The sequence below is a fragment of the Abramis brama genome, assembly GCF_963993115.1.
Source record: "Abramis brama genome assembly, chromosome: 19".
NCBI lineage: Eukaryota > Metazoa > Chordata > Actinopteri > Cypriniformes > Leuciscidae > Abramis > Abramis brama.
Window position 1 is genome coordinate 6809990 of NC_139981.1, and position 20501 is coordinate 6830490.

Genomic DNA, 20501 nt, shown 5'->3' on the forward strand with positions numbered 1-20501 from the left:
TCAATGTGTATTTTATCATTGTTGTCCAAACTGTTGCTGGTGCCTTGCACGATTGAATTCAAGAAACCATGACTGATATTGTCTCTGTCTGTAGTGTGTCTTTGTCTCCTGGCTCACGCGACCCTGGTGCCTCCACTCACAGCATCAGCACTGCTGCCACACCCGATAAAACACGATTCCCACGAGGCTCCGCAAGCCGCAGCACCTTCCACGGACAGCTGAGAGATCGTCGCACGGCCACCTACAACGGCCCACCCGCCTCGCCTACGCAGCCTCGCAGCCGCGGAAACGCCAACAACCTGCTCACCAAGCTGACCTCCAAACTCACTCGCAGGTAAACGATCGTTCACAAACGCATCCTTTCTTACAGTGCCAATGCCATTCGTTCAATTTAGGCTTGACTTTTCCTTCCCGTTTCCTGACCTCTCTCTGCTTTTATTTGTATTTTTTTTTTCTAAGGGGTCATTAGAAATGGTTTAATTTTGTCCATCTATGTAATGTCTATCCCTTTTTTTTTTCATTCTTGTGTTGTAGAAATATGTCATTCAGGTTTTCCAAAAGGTAGGCCATTGAGTTCATGGGGTGTAAATCTGTCTTTAACGTAATGAGAAGAGTCCAGGGGCTGACGCACTAACCCATAGAGATTTGATTGCAGTGATTTGGAGTTTAATGCTCTCTCAGTGGTTGATTACAGCATGCTTTAAAACACTGCCTGCATCCTAGTGTGGCCGAATCAAATCAATCTACCGCTCTTTAACTGATTGCTACTAATCAAAATCTTTGCATGACACAAGCTGATTGTGCAAAATAATGTGTATAACTTAATCTGACATTATAAAAAACACTTCATTTAAATTATTCAACTGATTCCACAAAGGCTTTGGTACATTCTCAGCTGTACGGTGTGTTGAGAGATCAGATTCAGTAGCTCTGTATGATTCCTAGACAAAAAAGACAGCTTTTTTTTTTTCCAGTTTTCGTTTTCTTTTGTAGAACAGGGATTGATTTGCACTAATGTTCAAAAAGTTGGGATCAGTGAGATTTATTTGTGTATTTTTTGTGCCACAATAGGAAAATTACATTTTAAACCAAATTTATATAAATGTTTTAAAATGTAATTTATTCCTGTTGTGGAATTAATAGATTTTTTTAGTAGTTAAAGTAGTTAGGAGTAGTTAAAAATGCCTTTATGTGAAAACTAAAAAAGTAAAAAGAGAGAGAGAGAGATGATCCTACTGCTCATAATATTCACTACTGGCCTTAAGGCCGGTGACACACTGGCTGCGTGGCGTGAGCGTGGCGTTTCTGTTGCGTGTCAGCTGCGTGGCGTGTGCGTGGCGTTTTCCATGTCTTTGCACACCAGAAGCGTGTCTGACGCGGCGCTGCTGCTGCTAGGTGACATATGATAAGCCTCATTGGTGATATATTTGACATATGGGGAGAGAGTTGTGGAAAGATACTTCATGTTAAACATAAATATATAGCAGCAAAGACAACGTCGGCAGTGTTGACGGCAAAATAGGCTACAGAATATTTCGTTCTGTATTGACAGGTGCAGTATTTGAAAATCAATAATATTTTTTTAAATTGCATTTATATTTGCATTTATGTCAAACCCTAGACACTTTCAAACATCAAAATGACATTTATTAATATGTATTCGTGTCAAAATGTCATATAAATATCTTTTCCTATTCAATTTTGCTTGGAAACGCTTCCAAGACGCTTGCGTGTCGCGTGAAAAATAGGCGTCGGTTCTATTTCTAGCATGCACACGTTTTCCGCGCGGCTCGTGCCGCGCCTGAGACGCGCGTGTCACGCAGGCAGTGTGCAAGCTCTAACCTGTTAACATGGGAGCCGAAATAAAAACAGACACGCCACGCAGCTGAGACGCTTACGCCACGCATCCAGTGTGTCACCGGCCTAAGAGATACAACCATAGATGGAAAGGATCTCAAGCTGACTAGCTGAAGACGTTACTGTAGCTTTATCCATTAACAGATGGTACTTCCTTGAAAATAAATCCCAACACAGCACTACAACAACCATAATGACCCTTCACAATAGATAATGTCTAACTGTGATAGAGCTACATATGGTAATTTATCTGTTCAATAAAATTCCTTACTCACCTGTTGAGCAATAAAAACAGCATCTCCTCGTAGGTTTAACAACATTTCAAATCCCAGAATTCTCGCCATCTCCAAAAAGCCAAGCTAATGTTGATTCTTGTTTTATTACAAGCTCTGTTGCGTTCTCTTTTTGCCAACAGATTCTCCACTCTTTGTCATTTTTTTAAAAACGGGTGATTCCCAGAGATTTGAGATTTAGCTGCTCCATGTCAATCTTTCTCAGTCTTTGTAACAACTAACCTATGTCACTCCCACACCATACACAAAGTGGCCAGAGCAACTTTTCTATATTTACGGATATGACGAGACACGCACGGGTGAGGGACGTATGTACACAAATCCCCCCGAAAAGCATCCCGACATGTCTAAAATATAAACACTCATAATAGGCTTACCATAATGAATCAGGGTAAGACAAAAACGCATTTTGGAAGAAAGATTCATGTATTGACTCATTTAAATTTTGTTCATTTTGAGCTAAAAGTTACATAGTGTAGTTTTAAAATCTTGTGAAATGAAAATTCAATGGTTGAATTGGAAGGCCTTTTGATGCTGTGGCAAAGTGAAGAAATTACAACAGAGCTGGTTGTACTATCAATTAAATGTATTTTAATTAAATATAATGTTTATTTATTAATTTATTATTATTATTATTATTAGGTGAAAAGAGCTTGAGTAGTGTGAATATTTGTTCAAGTAGGTTGAGAGTGTAAGGAGACAGAAATATGGGAGGCTGAGCTAAATTTGTTTCTCTGGCAATAGCGATTTGGTTCATCTCTGATTGGTGGATCTCTTCAGATTTATGGGTACTGCTGTTCTTCACCAGATACATTAATACATATCAAAAGTTTGGGGTTTGTCAGATTTGTTTTGTTTCTGAAAAGTCTCTTATGCTTACCAAGACACATTTATTTGATCAGAATTACAGTGAAAACACTTCTCAATTTGAACATATATTTTTTAAATGTCATTTGTTGTTGTGATGGCAAAGCTGAATTTTCAGCATCATTACTCCAGTCTTCACTGTCACATGATCCTACAGAAATTATGCTAATATGCTAATTTAGTACAGTTCAGTACTGCTTAATATTTTTCTGGAAATGATGATACACAATTTAATTTAAATATATATTTTTTAAAAGCATTATTAATGTTTTGTTTGTTTCTTTTGTTCAATTTAATGCGTCCTTATAAACCCCAAACTTTTGAACAGTAATATATGCGCACCGGAGGCCTGTGTCCCTGCAAACAGAAGTCTATAAGAGCATATGTTCACATCCTAAAGCAGGGATCAGGTGGGAGGAGCCTGTTCTGGCTCATAGAGAGGATTGTAAGTAAAACTGCACTGTAAGCTGCAGCCGACTCCATGTTGAATGACCTTGAGGAGTCACCTTCAGATGATCAGATTTGTGCTATAGAATATAACTGAACAGATCACACACTTTCTCTAATAAACTTCTAACAATACGAAATGCTCTAATGTTGAAACTGTCTCTATCTATCCCTCTCTTCCCTGTGTTTCCTCCCTCCCTTCCTTCCTTCCCTTCCTCCCTTTCTCTCTTTCTCTGTCTGCCTTCCTCCCCCAGGGTCACTCTTGACCCGAGCAAACGGCAGTCTGCCGTCAAATCAGGGCCGGCTGCCCCCTCTGTGCCCCCCACCCTCACAGTCCCCTCCAACCCTGCGGCAAAGACTCTTAGTAAGTCTGCGCTCCACTCGTTTACATTCTTCCTCTTTCTTTATCATCCCCCTCTCCTCCAGCCTCTGCCCTTTCCACCACACCGCAGGGTTCCCACAGCATGGAAAACCTGGAAATATCAGGAAATTTTAAAATTGTGTTTTCCAGGAGTAATTTTTATCATGGAAACACTTAGTGTATATAAAACACAAGTGTGTATAATAATATGAACACACACACACAGAGTACACCCCTCACATTTCAGCAAACATTTTAGTAGATCTTCTCAAGGGACAATACTATAGAAATGAAACTTGGATATATTTTAGAGTAGTCAATGTGCTGCTTGTATAGCAGTATATATTTACTGTCCTCTGAAAATAACTCAACATACAGCCATTATTTTCAAAATAGCTGGCAACAAAAGTGAGTACACCCTAAGTGATAATAGCTGTACGTCGTTTAACCATGCATGTCCTATTCTTCATCATCATCATCATCATGTTTTTGTCTGCTTGACAGGACCATTCAAATTTGTATATCTTGAATTACAGCAGTTAAAATTTGTGCTTTGAGTACAATTCTCTCATACTGACCACTGGATGTTCAACATTGCACCTCATGGCAAAGAACTCTCTAAGGATTTGAGAATTAGAATTGTTGCTCTCCACAAAGATGGCCTAGGCTATAAGAAGATTGGTAACACCCTGAAACTGAGTTACAGTACAGGCCAGGGTCATACCGAGGTTTTCCAAGACCCATCATACAAGGTTCCACTTGGAACAGGTCTCGCAAGGATCAATCAAAGAAGTCGAGTCCTCGTGCTGTGCGTCAGGGGCAGAAGCTGACTTAAAAAAAACAGATGCATGAGTGCTGCCAGCATTGCTTTAGAGGTTGCAGAAGCGGAAGGTCAGCTTGTCAGTGCTCAGACCATACGCCGCACACTACAAGAAGTTGTCTCAGAAGGAAGCCTCTTCTGAAGCTGGCTCACAAGAAAGCCTGCAAACAGTTTGCTGAAAGCAACCTGTCCAAGAGCATGAATTACTGGAACCATGTCCCGTGGTCTGACGAGACTAAGATAATCTTGGTTGGCTCAGATGGTGTCCAGCATGTGTGGTGACGCCCTGGTGAGGAGTACCAAGAAACTTGTCTTGCCTACAGTCGAGCATGGTGGCGGTAGCATCATGGTGTGGGGCTGCATGAGTGCTGCTGGTACTGGGGAGCTGCGCTTCATTGAGGGAAACATGGATTCCAACATGTACTGTGACATTATGAAGCAGAACATGATGCCCTCCCTTCAGAAACTGGGCCGAACCGCATGATAACGACCCCAAACACACCGCCAAGATGACAACTGCCTTGCTGAGGAAGCTTAAGGTGACGGTGATTGAGTGGCCAAGTATGTATCCAGACCTGAACCCTATTGAGGCCCAGGATCCCAGCAACAACCTGTGCAGCTCTGGTGAACTCCATGCCTAGGAGGATTAAGGCAGTGCTAGATAACTATGGTGCTCACACAAAATATTGACACTTTGGACACAGTTTTGACATGTTCACTTAGGGTATACTCAATTTTCAGAGGACAGTAAATATATACTGCTATACAAGCAGCACATTGACTACTCTAAAATCTATCCAAGTTTCATTTCTATAGTATTGTCCCTTGAGAAGATATACTAAAATGTTTGCTGAAATGTGAGGGGTGTACTCACTTTTGTGAGATACTGTACATGCATACATACATACATACATACATACATACATACATACATACATACATACATGCATACATACATACAAATTATATTTAATAAAAATGTATATAACAAAATATATAATAAAAATTACCATTATAATAAAAAATATATAATTACCTGTCAAAAGTTTGGAAACATTAATGTTTTTGAAAATAGTCTCTTAATCTCACCATGGCTGCATTTATTTGATCAATAATACAGTAAAACAGTGATACTGTGAAATATTACAATTTAAATGAACTAGTTTGTGTTGTAATATATTTTAAAATGTAATTTATTCCTGTGATGGCAAAGCATTTTTAGCGTTATTACTCGTCTTCAGTGTCACATGATCTTCGTCTAATAAAAATTACCGTTATAATTAAAAAATATTAGCATTTTTGATAGATGGATGGATAGATAGATGTAAGTAAATAAATAAATAAATAATGGCAATTATATTTTTCCTAAATTTATTTATTTAGTTTTTCTGTTTTAGTTTTTCATCATTTTTTGCAGTAAGGGTATGCTTTGCTCAAAAATATTTCACACCATACTGATATCAAGGATATGAACACATTTGAAACGAATCTTGCCAATGTATCAGTCAAACCAATTCACATATTGGGTTTAAATGATTCATTAGCGAATCAGTTTTCATTAGTGAATTTGAATGAGTGGGAACCCTGTCTCTAAAACATGTGGCTCTGTATTGGCTTTTTGTTTTAGCTCCGTCCACCAGTTTAATTTTTTTTTTCTTTTTGTGGGCTTTGAACTGCTCTTTTCTTCCAGATTCAGCAGCTCTGGCTATAGGCAGTTGTAAGAATTCGCAGATGAAGAGTGTCTAGAGTAAGGGCTCGTTTAAACACACAAACAACAGCTACAACCACACATTGTGTTTAATGGAGAGCGAAAGGCTGTGTGTGAGAGTGAGAAAGCGAACGACTGTTTTGTCTGTCGATTTTAGTCCGACACGATGGTGTATCCATAAGGACGACGCACCCTCTGGCATGCGAAGAGCACAGTATATGTACAGACACGTCCTCTATATCTGTATATGCGTCTGATGTCAGGTCTCAGCCAATGTCTCACATCCAGCGCTCAGAATAGGCTTTTACCCATCATGCACTCTTTCAGTGAACTTCTAGATGTATATTGTTCTTTAAAGGAAGCAGCATGACAGTTCAATTGAGTGCATGGTGAAAAACTGTTGATTGTAAGAGTCTTGTACAAGTTGCTTTTGTGTTTGTCTGATCCAGCGTACTGGTGACATTGAGTCTATGGGAGGTTAACGTTTTCTGCTTTTTTTTGCTATCTCTTTCACTCTCTCTTTCTATCTATCTCATTGTGTGTGTAGTGATTTGCTCAAAAATGACTAAAAATTATTTCCTTTTCCTTTTTCTCTCTATCCATTCCTTTTTTGCTGCATTGTGAACTTTTCGACAAATTAACAATAAAAGAGTCTCAACCGAGTTTGAGAGAAGCGGGAGATTTGAGGGCTCAAGGTGAGGTGTCGTGACTTTGGAAACCCTTATTTCCTCTCCTGGCTCATTATTTTAGTGTGTTGTGGATGTATACTTTCTGTCTCCCACTGTATGAGATATCCGAGTGTATTTTAGTGTAGTGTGTACAGCACGAGGGCCATTAGTCTGCTTTAATAATGAATGCTCGAGTGATGTGTTTTTTTGTTTTGTTTTGTTTTTTGTTTTTTTATTTACATTAGGGCTGGGCGATATTTAATATTGAATATTCACTGTACTTTCACATTGATTCAGCTGGTTATTTGAAATTAATTAACACTAGCTATGTTTCCAACCACCTATTTTTATGCGCATTTTGGGATATCGCATAAAAAAACAGCTGGATGAATACGCCAAGATGCGCATAAATTACGAATGAAAAAACTAATGCGCTCGTTTGAGTCGGATACATTTTTTAGCCGATAAGAAAACATGCGCATAAACTATTATGGAAACACATTTACTGAATAATTTCCTCAATGCGCAAAAAAATCACGTGACTTTGCGAGATGGGACAACATAACTGGAATAACCAGCGGACTGATCATTTTGCATCTGACTTGTTTTGGTTGTTCTGAAATGCCTGAGCAAAGTCTGTCGTCAAAATTTAAACAGTTCACAACACAAGTTCACAACACTGGATGGAAACATAGCTACTGAGTATCACAATGATTTTAATGCACTTTATTTGGCCAGAGAGCATCATTAGACTAGTTTTGCTGAGTGTAATAATTCTCTAGTTTCGAATGTTACATCATAGTCTGATTATAATATCCATAGCAAATATGGCATCTTGTTGAGTTTGAGTTCAGTTCATTTCTGCGAATCAGTTCAACCTGTTTATTTGATACATTTGACTGATTCAACAATTGTTCAGTTTTCACTCAAGTGCCAGTGTGACTTTGGTGGTGTATTTTTAAATATTAACATGTAGAAAAATACTGACTTGCCCAGCCCTAATTCATGTTATATAGCATTAAAAAGGAGCTGCTTCTATGCATGACTTAGTTTGCTGTGCATTTGATTGCCATTAATTCCCATGTGTGCTGATAACCCATGCATGCATCCGCTGCAGTGATTCATCTCTACCATTGTGATTCAAGTCTTCGTGTGCAAGTAACCTCAGTATATAAAATGATCTTTATCCATTGCCTTAACCTTACCTTTCTCTCTTTCCATTCCCGTTCCGCTCTGTCCCGCAGTCGCCATGTATCTGGGGATCAGCAGAAAGATGAAGGGAAAGATGGAAAAGACGGGAAACCCCGCTCTCTCCGTTTCACCTGGAGTATGAACACCACCAGCACCTTGGAGCCAGCCGACATCATAAATGAGATCCGCAAAGTTCTGGACGCCAACAGCTGCAGTTACCAGCAGCGTGAATGCTTTCTGCTTCTCTGTACCCATGGGGACAGCCGCTCCGACAGCCTCGTCCAATGGGAGATGGAGGTTTGCAAACTGCCCCGGCTCTCACTTAATGGTGTCCGTTTTAAGAGGATATCTGGCAACTCCATCGCTTTTAAAAACATTGCTTCCAAAGTTGCAGGCGAACTCAAGCTATGAATATCTTTAATCTTACTACATAGAGGAATTTATGAAATTGTTCAGTTCAATATAGACAAACAAATTAAGCTGTACAATCGTTAAGTAGCAGTTCCCAATTTTTTTTTTTTTTTAAATAAACCACTTAACATGTATTTGAAAAAATGTATATACTGTAACATTGCTTAAAGCAATAATTTCTTTAACATTGGTCACAATTATCGTATTATTGCGCAAGTTGTTAAATGCTGTAAAAAGAACAGGTTTGAACCTTTCAGTGTTACGCTTGTATGCACATCTGAGAATGTTCAGCGATGAACCAACTCATTACCATCACCGCCACTTCAGACTAATGAGTTGAGACTGATCATTCAGGAAATGGACACTAGATGGAGATTTGTGAGGTTTTGTTTTATTTTAGCTTTTAAACGGGCACTATTCTGTGGTGGTTTTAAGTATTGCGTGTTTTGGGCGGCTCTTGTGTAAAGGGTGCACCCGAATCTGGACTTTTTGAAAATTTGCTCTGCACCTCTGTGTATTGAGGGTGCTCGTCTGTGAAAACGGCTGCAGTAAACCTGATTTGAGCTCAGTTTCACTGTTTGAATGTTATTAAGAGCAACATTTAGATGTTTTATAATTTATTTCATGTTATTGCCCACTCAAGTGTATTTTTTGTGTAAATATTGTACTTTATGCGGTAATTACACATTTTCATACTGTTTTGTTGGATTTCTTTGAAACCAAGAGGGCATCTTGTAATCTTTCACTTAAAAGACTCACCACAGATTCCATTAAACTCTCTGTAACTCGTCACGGTGTTCATAGCAGAGATCTAATACAGCTACAAAATGATCTCAATATTTGTATTGCCTCTTTTTTTTATCTTTGTTAACTCGTCTTTTTTTTCTGACTCTGGATCACGTGAGCTGCAGGTCCACAACTTGGAGATCAAAGAAAATGGTAGGAGTTTCAAGAGTTTGGGGTTGGCATGAAGTATTTTATGCTCACCAAAGCTGCATTTATTTGATCAAAAAATACAGTAAAACTAATGTTGTAAAATAGTATTATAACTTGAAATATATTACAATAAATAAATAAAAAACGGTTAATTTAAAATGCAATTTATTCCTGTAATGGTAAAGCTGAATTTTCAGCATCATTACCCCAGTCTTCAGTGTCACATAATCCTGATCTGGTACTACTTGTATGTATAAATAAATGTCTTCAACATTAATAATAAGAAATGTTGCTTAAACAACACACACTTTAACCGTATTCAGTTCTGAACCTTTACATTTGGTAGAAATTGCAGTTTGTGAATGATTTCTATAAAACTTTGATTATGATTCTATAAAACAATTAGTCCTTAAATGATTCTTAAATCATGAATAACTGTAAAAGTTAACAGGTAAAAGTTAAAATAATGTGGGAACCCTGGAATTGTGAACAGGATAGAACTGGGAATAAAGACAAAAAGCAAGTCATCACGGGTAGATATTCTCAGATATTCTCATCCATGTTTTGCCCTGTGACATCTGTGTAACAAGAACTGACCAGAGCAGATACAAAGGACTCTTAAATAAAACGTCTTCCAAGAACAAGTCAACAAACATTCAAATCAATCGGTTAAAGGGGAGGGGAGGTGGAGAGAGAAGAATGTGTGAAGTGAGGTTGAAATGCAGTCTACTTTTGGGCAGGCATAAGGTCATCAATGGACTGGCCTTTCTCCAGCCGTTTCTCCATCTCGATCATCAGCTTGACTCCATCCACCACCATCTGCACCAGCTCCACCTCAGAGAAGCCCAGGCGGTCAGCGTTGGAGATGTCAAAAATACCACCAACAGCTGCAGTGTCCACACCACCTAATGAATAGAGGCACCACTTTATTATTGCCATCAGTTTACATGATGCATCTCTGTTCTCGATGCCCGGTAGTAATAGTAATGTGCTGTTAAATGTTCTCCAGCTGAAATCAGTTCTTACCCGTTCCACGTTTCTGCAGCCTCAGTCTCTTTAGGATCTCTTCAAACTGGCGGTACTTGCTGAGATTAGGCAGTTTGACATGCACTCCTGCACGCAGGCCTGTGCCGAGGTTGGATGGGCAGGTGAGGACGTAGCCAAGGTGTTCATTCCACATGAACGAGTGACCCTTGTTTTTGAACAAATCCTCAATCTGAAAGAACAATCAGTGTTTTTTGCAGCTCTGTTCAAGCCATTATTTATCTAAAGTGTCTTGCATACACCAGAAATAAATTTCATAGATAAAGCATATTTGAGGATATTTAAAATATCTGTAATTAGTGTATTTCAATACAAGATGCTAAATCCAGTTGTTATTTAAACTTTGACAAGATGGTCTCCACAAGGGTTCTTCTCAAAGCGGTTTCAAAAGAATGTACTGGCAATAAAAAATTATTTGCAATGCGAAAAGCAAAAAACAAACAAAAAGGATAACTATAAAGTTTTAATAATCATACCAATTCTGTGAGAATAGGGAAGTCCATACCATAACATTAACGAGCAATGATATGTGGCCTATTTCACAAAGCCGGTTTTAGATGCCAATATCGTTTTTATTCATAGTGTGAATGGGTCTTAAAAGATTGCAAACTAAAACTGCATCAATCAGCTATGAGCAGTCAGATACTTTCTTTTAACTGCCTTCTTAAACTTTAGTGGAAGCAGCTGTTTTTCCTGCCTTGTAAATGTTTCAGTTTATTATATTTCATATAAAGATCTCTCAATCTTCAGATAGTGGATCAAATCAAATTCATGTTTTGTGATTGGCTGTTCACTGCAGATGTCACACTTTCATGTGGATGTGCTCCAGAGTGAATTAGTCAGCGAGTTAACAAATCATCAGTCATCAAACCCTAACCCCTCTTTCACACCGCAAGCGTGAGCGGCGCACAACTACATCGTCACTGCAGCAGCAGACTCGTGCGAGTATTCACACTGGAAGCATTGTACAGCATCACAGCAGCGGCTCCCAGACTACATATAAGCAAACATTTCTTTACAAAGACAACAGTAAATTTGTTTTTAGAAGTTGGTCATCAATAAACTTGATAGACTTGAAGTTTGTTTGAAGGGGAGGTGTACTATTGTATTGATGTAAACAAAAGCATCCAAGAAAACAGCTCTGATCTTGTCGTTTCAGTCATACTTCGATATGTTTAAAAGACAGCAAATATTAAAAAATAGTAATAATAAAAAAACCTACACTCAGGTTTGATTTGGGTAGTGCTATAGGCTATGTACCTGTCTGTGTATTACTTAAACTAAAAGAAAGCTTATACACACATAAACCAACCATTTTCTCAGCACATTTGATGCTGCATGGTTTTAGTGTAAGACTGCTAAAAATATGCAGATCAAATTGCTGTTGCTGCATGTATTTGTAGGATCTGGAACAAACTGACAGGAAGTAGGTTCTTCTCAACAAAAGTAGCACAAGCAGTGCATTAAGGACAATCTAGAACACTGACCAGATGCCCCTGGCGTCGGGCCAATCACGAGCCATCCCTGAGGCCAGCAGCAGGGGAGACACAGGCTTGTCGAACAGGAAATGGTCATCGATGAGCTGCTGCTGCTCGGCATCTGTCATGTTCTTCAGAGCGTATTTTCCCTTTGAGACCCCCAGACAGGACACCCAGAGCTACAGCAGACAGATCAACAAATCTTTTTTTTAAAGGAGGTAGCACAGGCAAGTGACTGCCTGCTGTGCATTTCTGCTTGCCGCACCTCCGACGGTGCCATTGCGGGTAGCTGCATGGTCGTCAGCCGGGAGCCACCCTTCACTGATGTTTCGCTCCATTAATCCCGGAACATCTCATGTGGTGGAGCAATGGCAGGGACGTCTGCAGCTGACCCTAGGACCCTTGCTTTCCCCACGCCTGGTCCTTCCTACTTAACCAAAGCCAAAAGCTTCCCTGCTCTGCCTCCTCCGCCAGGTCTTTCAAAGCCTTTATGATGTTGGGCCCGGTGACTCCCATGCTCTTCAGGAAGCGCTGGGTGGATGCTCCCACGAACCCCCTATACATTTGACTTCCACCAGGTAGCTGACAGATGACCACCCAGCCTCTCTGCATTCGGCTGTGAGGTTGAGGTACCAATCTTTTTTCCTCTCAAAGGTTGCCTCCATTCCTCCCTACCATGGGACAGTGAGCTCTGCTAAAATTACTGCCCGGGCTACGGGAGACCAAACAATAATGTCTGGTCGAAGGTTGGTTGTGGTGATCTCTGTTGGAAACCTTAGCTGCCGATCGAGGTCCACTCTCAGGTTCCACTCACAACTGCCAGCCAGGGCTGATCTCTGTGGCTGCGTGATGTTGGGGGCCCCTCCTCCCTCTCTGACTCAGTCATGGCGCCACCTGTACCGACCCTGGGTCAGTGCTTTTTTGCAGCTTGACAGGATGTGCTGTAGGCTCGAATTTGGGGCATTGTAAAGTTGGCAAGTCTCCTCTGAGCCATACCACAGACAGCGGTTGCTGGGGCTTGGGAGGGTGTCGTAGGTGGACCTTATGAGGAAACTCAGCTTGGCTTGGGAGATCTTCCACATGTCGGCCCAACCTACGGTCCTGCTTATTCCTTCCCAGGTCGTCCAGCGTCCTCCTTGCTGCCGCTGGCTAAGGGCTTTGATCTGATAAATAATAAATAATAAAAATAATAAATAATTTCTTAAAGAAACATCCTACAGATAAAAATTTCTATGCAAGGAATATTTATGTTGGTCCAATCACACATGATGATACTCATCACCACTAGAGGGAGTAACATGACCAAGTTTCAGGAACATAAGTTCTGAATGCTAATTTGCTATGCTATGCCCTAAAAAGAATGTACTTTGTCTGTGAAGAAAAAGTAAACACTTTGAGTGTGTAGCAGGAGAAAACAGAAGTTTTGGGACATACTACCACATAACTACATCTTTATCAGAACAGGTTGTAGCAGTTACATGCATCCTGTCACAGTAAACTCACCTGTCAATCATCTTGTCACTGTAATGATAGTGGCTGGTTTTTATAGAGAAGTGGCAACCCTGTCTAGTATATGTTTGCACATGTGCAGAGAGTGGGTGTGGGCCTAAAGAGTTTGGTATAGTGCGTGGTGGCAGCACGCCACTGTGAAAGATACTAATAAATGTAAACGTTACTCTTCAACCGATCTGGAGTTTGTGTGTATTGATAAAGGAGCATCTCGACCAAAACAGTCACGGTTAACATTCTCATATACACACTCTACATTTCAATTCATTTGATTTATGCTACTCAATTCTTCCTACCAGATTGGAGAGAAAAGAGGCATTACATTGATCTGCCAGTTATGGGTATATATGGGATACTATTATAGTTTTTATTCATATTTTAAATTAGTTTTCATTTTTATTTTAAAGTTTTAGTAATTTTGTTGTGCGTCATAGTAGTTTGAGTTAATGTTGTTTTTTTTAGTGTTTTTTGTTTTAGTTAACTCAGGGTTTTTCAAAGAAGTAAGTGATAACTTATCCCACCGCTATACAGTTTGATTGACAGGCGATCTGACCAATCATAGCGCCGATATTATGTGCCCCCCCCCCCCCCCCCCTATTTTTTACGAGCTGGTAAGTCCCGCCCCTTCCGCTAACCCCACTGGACCTCTAGGTTGAAAAATCGTCAATGCAAGTGAATGTGAGAAAATAATTATTTTCTGGTCTCGTTTGAATTTTGCCATGAATGTGAACATTATGTTGTCTGTGAATTTTTAATATAATTTTTCGTGTGAAGAATGCTACAATTTAGCGGGTAGAAGTTTGATACGGTTAGACTTTGTGTGAGAGCACTTTGTGGACTACAACTAGTTTTTCACATCAGACGGGAATCTGAAGAAAGAACAGCCCATTTGGTTTGAATGGTGACATTTGGGTACAAAACACACAGGCATCTCGATCTGTCTCCATAGATTATCGCAGCATTAGCACCGTGATTTGACAAGTGGAGGGAAAATGTGTTATGGGGTGACATCACATAGGCGACATGTAGTCTTTCTCGTTATGTCTTTTCCACAACTGCTAGCCAAATAATCATACAATATATTGTCAAACTCGTAACATGAAAAATTATATAAAAAAATCACAGACAACATATGTTCACATTCATGGCACAATTCAAACGGGACCAGAAAATAATTATTTTCTCACATTCACTTGCATTGACGATTTTTCAACCTAGAGGTCCAGTGGGGTTTTATGGGTTTTACGGATGGGCGGGACTTACCAGCTCTATCCGCCATTTTGTCCGACAAACAAACCAGTCCGACAAACCACCAGGCGTAGTAGACTAGCATTGGCGATTAACTTAGAAAATGGTGAAACGGTGCTCGTATGGCACTTGCAACGCAGACAGCAGGTACCCAGAAAGGCTGGGCAATGTACAATTTCATCCGTTCCCTAAACCTATCCGAAATCTGGAGAAGTGTATGAAATGGATACGTTTGTGTGGACGGCCTCACCAGCAACTGAGTTTGGACAAGCTGAGAAATCATTCCACAGCCAAACACATCTATGTGTGTTCAAAGGTAACGTTAACTCAGTTATACTCACTGCACATTTTTAACTGTGTAGCACAGTCTTTGTTTTATTTTGAACATGTTTTACAATTTGTCGTCACCGGAGAAATATATGTTGAATTGCCCTAATGTGGGACATTTTTTGCACTTTAGACTTTTGTGACATATTGCGAGTGTAACCAAACATTAAATCCACACCCAATACCATTTTAAAATCCCCAGGATGTGTCCTAATTAAATCAAAAGAGAAAATTCAGAAAACCCATTAATAAGAGAAATTATAGACATATTAGTGCTATTATTGCAAGTTGTCTGAGACAATCTGCAGCTTCCTAATGTGGGACAGTTGTGTCCCCAATGTGGGACACTGAAAAATGTATGATAAAAGACCAAAAATCACATTGGTACATGTAGAATAGTAAAATCTTATTTTGTTTTAGATTCACTGGAGAGTAGATTTAGGGACATTCCATGCCCTGGCCAACAGTCTCAGCTGAGGGACCCCACCATCCTCAACAATCTGCCTATACTCCTCTATGGCTCCTTTCATCCTGTCCTGCCTCCACTGATTGAGTTTCTTTCTCTTATCCTTTCCCTGTTTCTGCCTCTCTTTCTGCGTCTGACAATCTGTCCCTGTCTTTCTCACCTTTGCCATTATGATCTGAAATACATTTCATTGAATTAATCAGATGAATAAAATAAAGTCGAATGGTTTTATTGGTTTTCTTCTGCGTTTTTAAATTCAGAGCTATTTTTCATTTTAAGTCAACTACCTACCTTTTACACACACACGCGCACACACACACACACACACACAGAGAGAGAGAGAGAGACACACACACACACACACACACACACACACAAAGAGCCTTCAAACCGCCCTCCCAAGAATAAAACATTCACATGACTGTAAAAATCTGCATTAACAGTATTCTAATATTGCATTACAAGACTAAAACCATGTAAATAACCATGTTTGTCCCACAATCCATGCCCCACCACACATTTTTACTCATTGAAGTACTGTCCCACATAGGCTGATCATGCTGTCCCGGATTTGGAAACCACATTTCCTAATGTGGGACACTAGGAAATTTGATATAAATATTAAATATATAGTTTATAAACACAAAGTTACACAATTTTTTGATGGACAAACATTTCATAAGCATATTAGGCTAAAAAGTAGCAGGATTGCTTTGTTTAAAATGTATTTAACTCCTTAATATCAAATTTGTTAAAACTGGTCTTCACACAAGGTGCCTCCTGTTTGATGATTGCTCCACCCTCAAATATGATTGGACATTTGATAGGTCATGTGATTTTGATCACATGACACCACAGCTTTGTCTAACCCATAGTTTCACTGTCATTCATGTATTTATGGGGGACCTACAAACACTAGACCTTAGGTGTCCCACATTAGGGCAATTCACCATATTGTTAAAAGCTTAACGTAACTACGGTAGCTAACAGTTAGCTAAACATTAGCGAGCCTAATGAAGTTTTGCCTGACATTTCTGACCTTTGTCTGTACTGTATGAATTTCCTTTTAAGATACTTAAGACGTAATTTAGGATGACTAAGTCCATTCCTCTGTCATCAAACTCCAGCACTTCGTTGACGGCCGGCCGACACCCGCTCACCCTGATCCTCTGCCAGCATTGACACATGACGTTACGCCTGCGAGACGTCCGCCAAAGTTGCGACCAGTGTCAGTGCCACCAAGGAAAAGACTACGAGTTGACAGAATGCTGGATAATACTGAAAACATCAGGTGATTCTCTTATATGGGCCAATGATGTGACAGGTCTTTTTTTTATTCATATAAAGAAAAAGCAAATAACAATATTTATTTATTTTATACATATGAAATTACAAATTACATTCACATCAGATGTTATATAGCCTGCTAAGCATATTATTTTGTTAATATCAAATGTGTATAAATTATATTAACAGTGTCGGGGGTGATCGTACTACAGGAGAGATGGCAACAGAATCATTAATGGAGGATACCACTACAGAGGAGAGCACTCTGGTCACCGAAATTGGTATGTGTTTTATTTTTTGTTAGTGATGTCTAACTGCACAGGGCTGGTAGGAAATGCTCAAAAAAAGAACCAGTCTAGTTTAGATTTAATTCCCCCCCCCCACACACATTTCTGCATCAAATTGAATGCGTTCCAGATGGTAGTCATTGTCACATTTCACCAAAAAGTCACACCAGGGCATCCCAGTTCCCATCTGTCCTATAACTTGGTAATTGTATTCATGATTACGTTTGAGACTATATGTGTCACCACTGTGCTTTTGGAGGTATTTACAAACTGTAACGTTAGCTGTACTGGTCTGGGCACTTTATTTCTAAAAGTCCATAGCTTTTGTCGCAGCCACGCCTGTCAGGAGATGTACCTTAATGGCGGGTGTTGGAATTGACGACAAAGCCACACATGTACACTTTATTTTCTTGTGACCCCTGTGTATTGGGCTGCAGCAACTGGCTCAAGCTCCAGGCGTCTCTTCATTGCTGAGGTTTGCAGTGTTGTCTTCCTTGGCATGCTGGTGGCAAGCTGCTTATAGTCTGCTTTCCTGGAGTATACTCTCTTGAAAGAGGATGAAGTAAGACGAGGAGAGCGTACACAATGCCAGATGTTGTTGATGCTCTGTTGTCTGGTTTGTTTCTCCAGTGCCTCAGATTCAGACCTTGAGACCATCATGGCATTATAGCATTTCATCTGATCTTTTGTTAGGACCGTGCAGAAAGTGCTTGGCTCCTGTGGCAAAGGGAATACTGGAAAATCATCAGTAGGGTTTGATAGGGAGGATCTTGGCAAAGTGTTGTCCAATAATGGGAGCTACACACACAAGAAAGAAGAACAAAAAAATATTGCAATGTTTTTGAGTTATTTACATTTTATGTCCTGTGTTAATAAAACACTAGTTCTAATCATTTCATTCTTATGTTTACAGAGTGCACAGATTACCAACCCCAGATGAAAGAAAAACAGGAGGAACTGGAACGACTGAAGACTCTTCTTGCTCAAAAAGAAAAAGAAAATGACTTGCTAAGGGCGAAAATACGAACTTGTCAGACTCCTTACCCACTAACAGCCGAGGTGATAAATAACAGCAGTGTCCCTAACTACCTCCGATACTGCACTGGGTTCACTTACGATGAGTTTAACAAACTGTGTCGATTTTTCAGACTGCCAGATAACGATACAGTACCACAAACACACATCCCCTTTACATATGAGAAATTAAACAGGCATATCCAGCAAATGCCTTTACGTCAACAATTTCTACTTGTACTTATGAGACTAAGACAAAACTTTGACCTCAAAGAGCTAGCTTTCAAATTTCAAATTGATATGCAAAGTGTTAGCACTTTATTTAGTTCATGGATTGAGTTCATGTATGATTGGCTAGGTAATGTGATGGTTTGGCCACACAGGGACATCATCACAGAAAACATGCCAGGCAACTACAAATCAGAGTTTCCAACAACTTTTGCAATTCTGGATTGCACAGAGATAAAGATAGAGAAACCCAGCTCACTGTTAGTGCAAAGTCAGACTTGCTCTAAATACAACTCTACTAACACACTTAAGTCTCTGATAGTCTGTGATCCTCGTGGCTCCATTATGTTTGCATCTACACTTTACCCGGGATCCATTTCTGACCAAGACTTATTCAGACAGTGCAAAATCAAAGATTTACTGAAAGGTCTTCTTCAGTGTGGCTACCTTAAGAAAGGTGATGGGCTCATGGTGGATAAGGGGTTTCTCATTGAGAAAGATGTGAAGGAGCTTGGCCTTAATCTAAACATTCCTCCGTTTGCAAAGTCAAATCTTCAAATGCCAGTCCCAGATGTTGAGATGACAAAGAAAATAGCCAAACACAGAGTGCATGTAGAAAGAGCAATAGCCAAAGTCAAAAAATTTAAGATTGTATCTTGTAGGATCCCTAATGACATGTTAGGAAATATAAACCAGATATGGTTTGTGGTGTGCATGTTGTCTAATTTCCAGCAGCACATTATTCAGGCAAAGTCTGCTGAAGAAACCACGTAGTTTGCTGTCCGCAAAGTGCTGCAGTTAACTCGTGGCCTTGATTTCTGTCTGCCTGTCACACAAGTTATTAGAATGAATAAAATGTGTTAACCAACATGAACTAACAATAAGCAGTGCATTTGTTACTGTATTAGTTCATCTTTGTTAATGTTAGTTAATAAAAATGCAGCTATTCATTGTTTGTTCATGTTAGTTCACACTGCGTTAACAAATACAAATCTTGATTTTAATAATGTATTAGTAAATGTTGAAATTAACATTTAACTAAGATTAATAAATGCTGTAGAAGTATTGTTCATTCTTAGTTCATGTTAACTTAGGTTGTTAACTAATGGACCTTATTGTAAAGTGTTACTGAATGAATTTGCATTTTGTGTCTTAAAATTCTTAAAAAAGGTTCTTAAAATTAAAACAAACAATGGCTATTTGTGGCCACCGGTATTTTGCCTAGCTGTTGTTCTTTGCTAAGCCAGTAGGCTACACTGTTGGTTCCATTTAAGGCTTTGGTAATCCTGAAATTTGGTATTTGGATCACAGTGATCCAATCCAATGTTCCTTTAAAAAACTGACATAAAAGTAAGATGGATCAGGTGATCCTGGATAGCAAAACATGGGATTTCCAAATCCGGATCAGTTTGATCCAGATTACTTTTTTTTTTTTTTTTTAAACTGGGCCCAGGTGATGCGGTAGTTTTACCTTTTTATTTATTTTTTTATTTCGAATCACGTTCACAGCCTGAATATATACCTCGAACGCATATTGCAAACCTTTCTGTCTGAAATCAACAAGTCATTTTTCCAGAAATGATTCACTATTTCCACAGGGAGCGCACAATTTGACTGCAAGAATCGGATAATGACGCGAGAGACCATGATGACCTCGCGATATCACGATTGCGTTCTCAAATGTGATGCTGCCATCTAGTGACCATTGAAAGCCATTTAGATAAATCGATGAAACTAAATTTCAGATTTTAATAGCCTACACTTTGAGTACACGGGATACAGTGCCCCCTTCAGAAAATTGTACATTTACTAATCATTTTTAACTTCTTTATATACGAGTTTAGCATGTAAAGGACGATACATCATCCAATATGTTACTTAAATATATACATATATATTTAATAAACTGAAACATATGCTAATGTTGTACGATCCACTACTTGTGACATGCATGAATGGACGTTTAAGTAAAAAACAAATCAAAATTTAAAGTAACACGTGTCTCATAAGTCGTTTTATGTTTTTGTTTGTTTTATATTGTCTCAATTAGTGCC

The 20501-nt window shown here is 39.3% G+C and overlaps 3 protein-coding genes across 11 annotated transcripts in view; 2 read left to right on the top strand and 1 right to left on the bottom strand.

Annotated features, from left to right (window-relative positions):
* Positions 1 to 9460, top strand: part of mark3a (MAP/microtubule affinity-regulating kinase 3a) — a 34657-nt gene extending 25197 nt beyond the window's left edge. For 2 of the 9 annotated variants that reach the window (XM_084092763.1, XM_084092766.1), the window contains exons 15-17: positions 95 to 334; positions 535 to 561; positions 8266 to 9460. In XM_084092763.1, the coding sequence (XP_083948889.1) occupies positions 95 to 334; positions 535 to 561; positions 8266 to 8623 (625 nt within the window). In that variant the 3' untranslated portion in view covers positions 8624 to 9460. Of the gene's footprint in view, positions 1 to 94; positions 335 to 534; positions 562 to 3718; positions 3829 to 7003; positions 7049 to 8265 lie in introns of all 9 variants that reach the window. The other 7 variants (XM_084092762.1, XM_084092764.1, XM_084092767.1 and 4 more) reach the window with 6 other exon arrangements.
* A 710-nt stretch (positions 9461 to 10170) lies between these two features.
* Positions 10171 to 20501, bottom strand: part of ckba (creatine kinase, brain a) — a 28539-nt gene continuing 18208 nt past the window's right edge. The window contains exons 7-8 of the mRNA XM_084092773.1: positions 10586 to 10775; positions 10171 to 10464 (exon numbers count right to left, since the gene is read on the bottom strand). Of these exons, the coding sequence (XP_083948899.1) occupies positions 10286 to 10464; positions 10586 to 10775 (369 nt within the window). The 3' untranslated portion in view covers positions 10171 to 10285. The remainder of the gene's footprint in view (positions 10465 to 10585; positions 10776 to 20501) is intronic.
* Positions 14812 to 19662, top strand: LOC311069683 (uncharacterized protein). The gene is made up of 4 exons (XM_084093023.1): positions 14812 to 15154; positions 16759 to 16922; positions 17108 to 17199; positions 18119 to 19662. The coding sequence occupies exons 1-4, from the start codon at positions 14942 to 14944 to the stop codon at positions 19219 to 19221; spliced, it is 1572 nt and encodes a 523-aa protein (XP_083949149.1). The 5' UTR covers positions 14812 to 14941; the 3' UTR covers positions 19222 to 19662.

Excerpts from the sequence above, each read along its gene's own strand:
- LOC311069683 (XM_084093023.1), top strand. The coding sequence starts at position 14,942 with ATGGTGAAACGGTGCTCGTATGGCACTTGCAACGCAGACAGCAGGTAC. Across the intron at positions 16,923-17,107 it reads GATAATACTGAAAACATCAG|TGTCGGGGGTGATCGTACTA; the intron begins GTGATTCTCTTA and ends TTATATTAACAG. Across the intron at positions 17,200-18,118 it reads CACTCTGGTCACCGAAATTG|AGTGCACAGATTACCAACCC; the intron begins GTATGTGTTTTA and ends TTATGTTTACAG.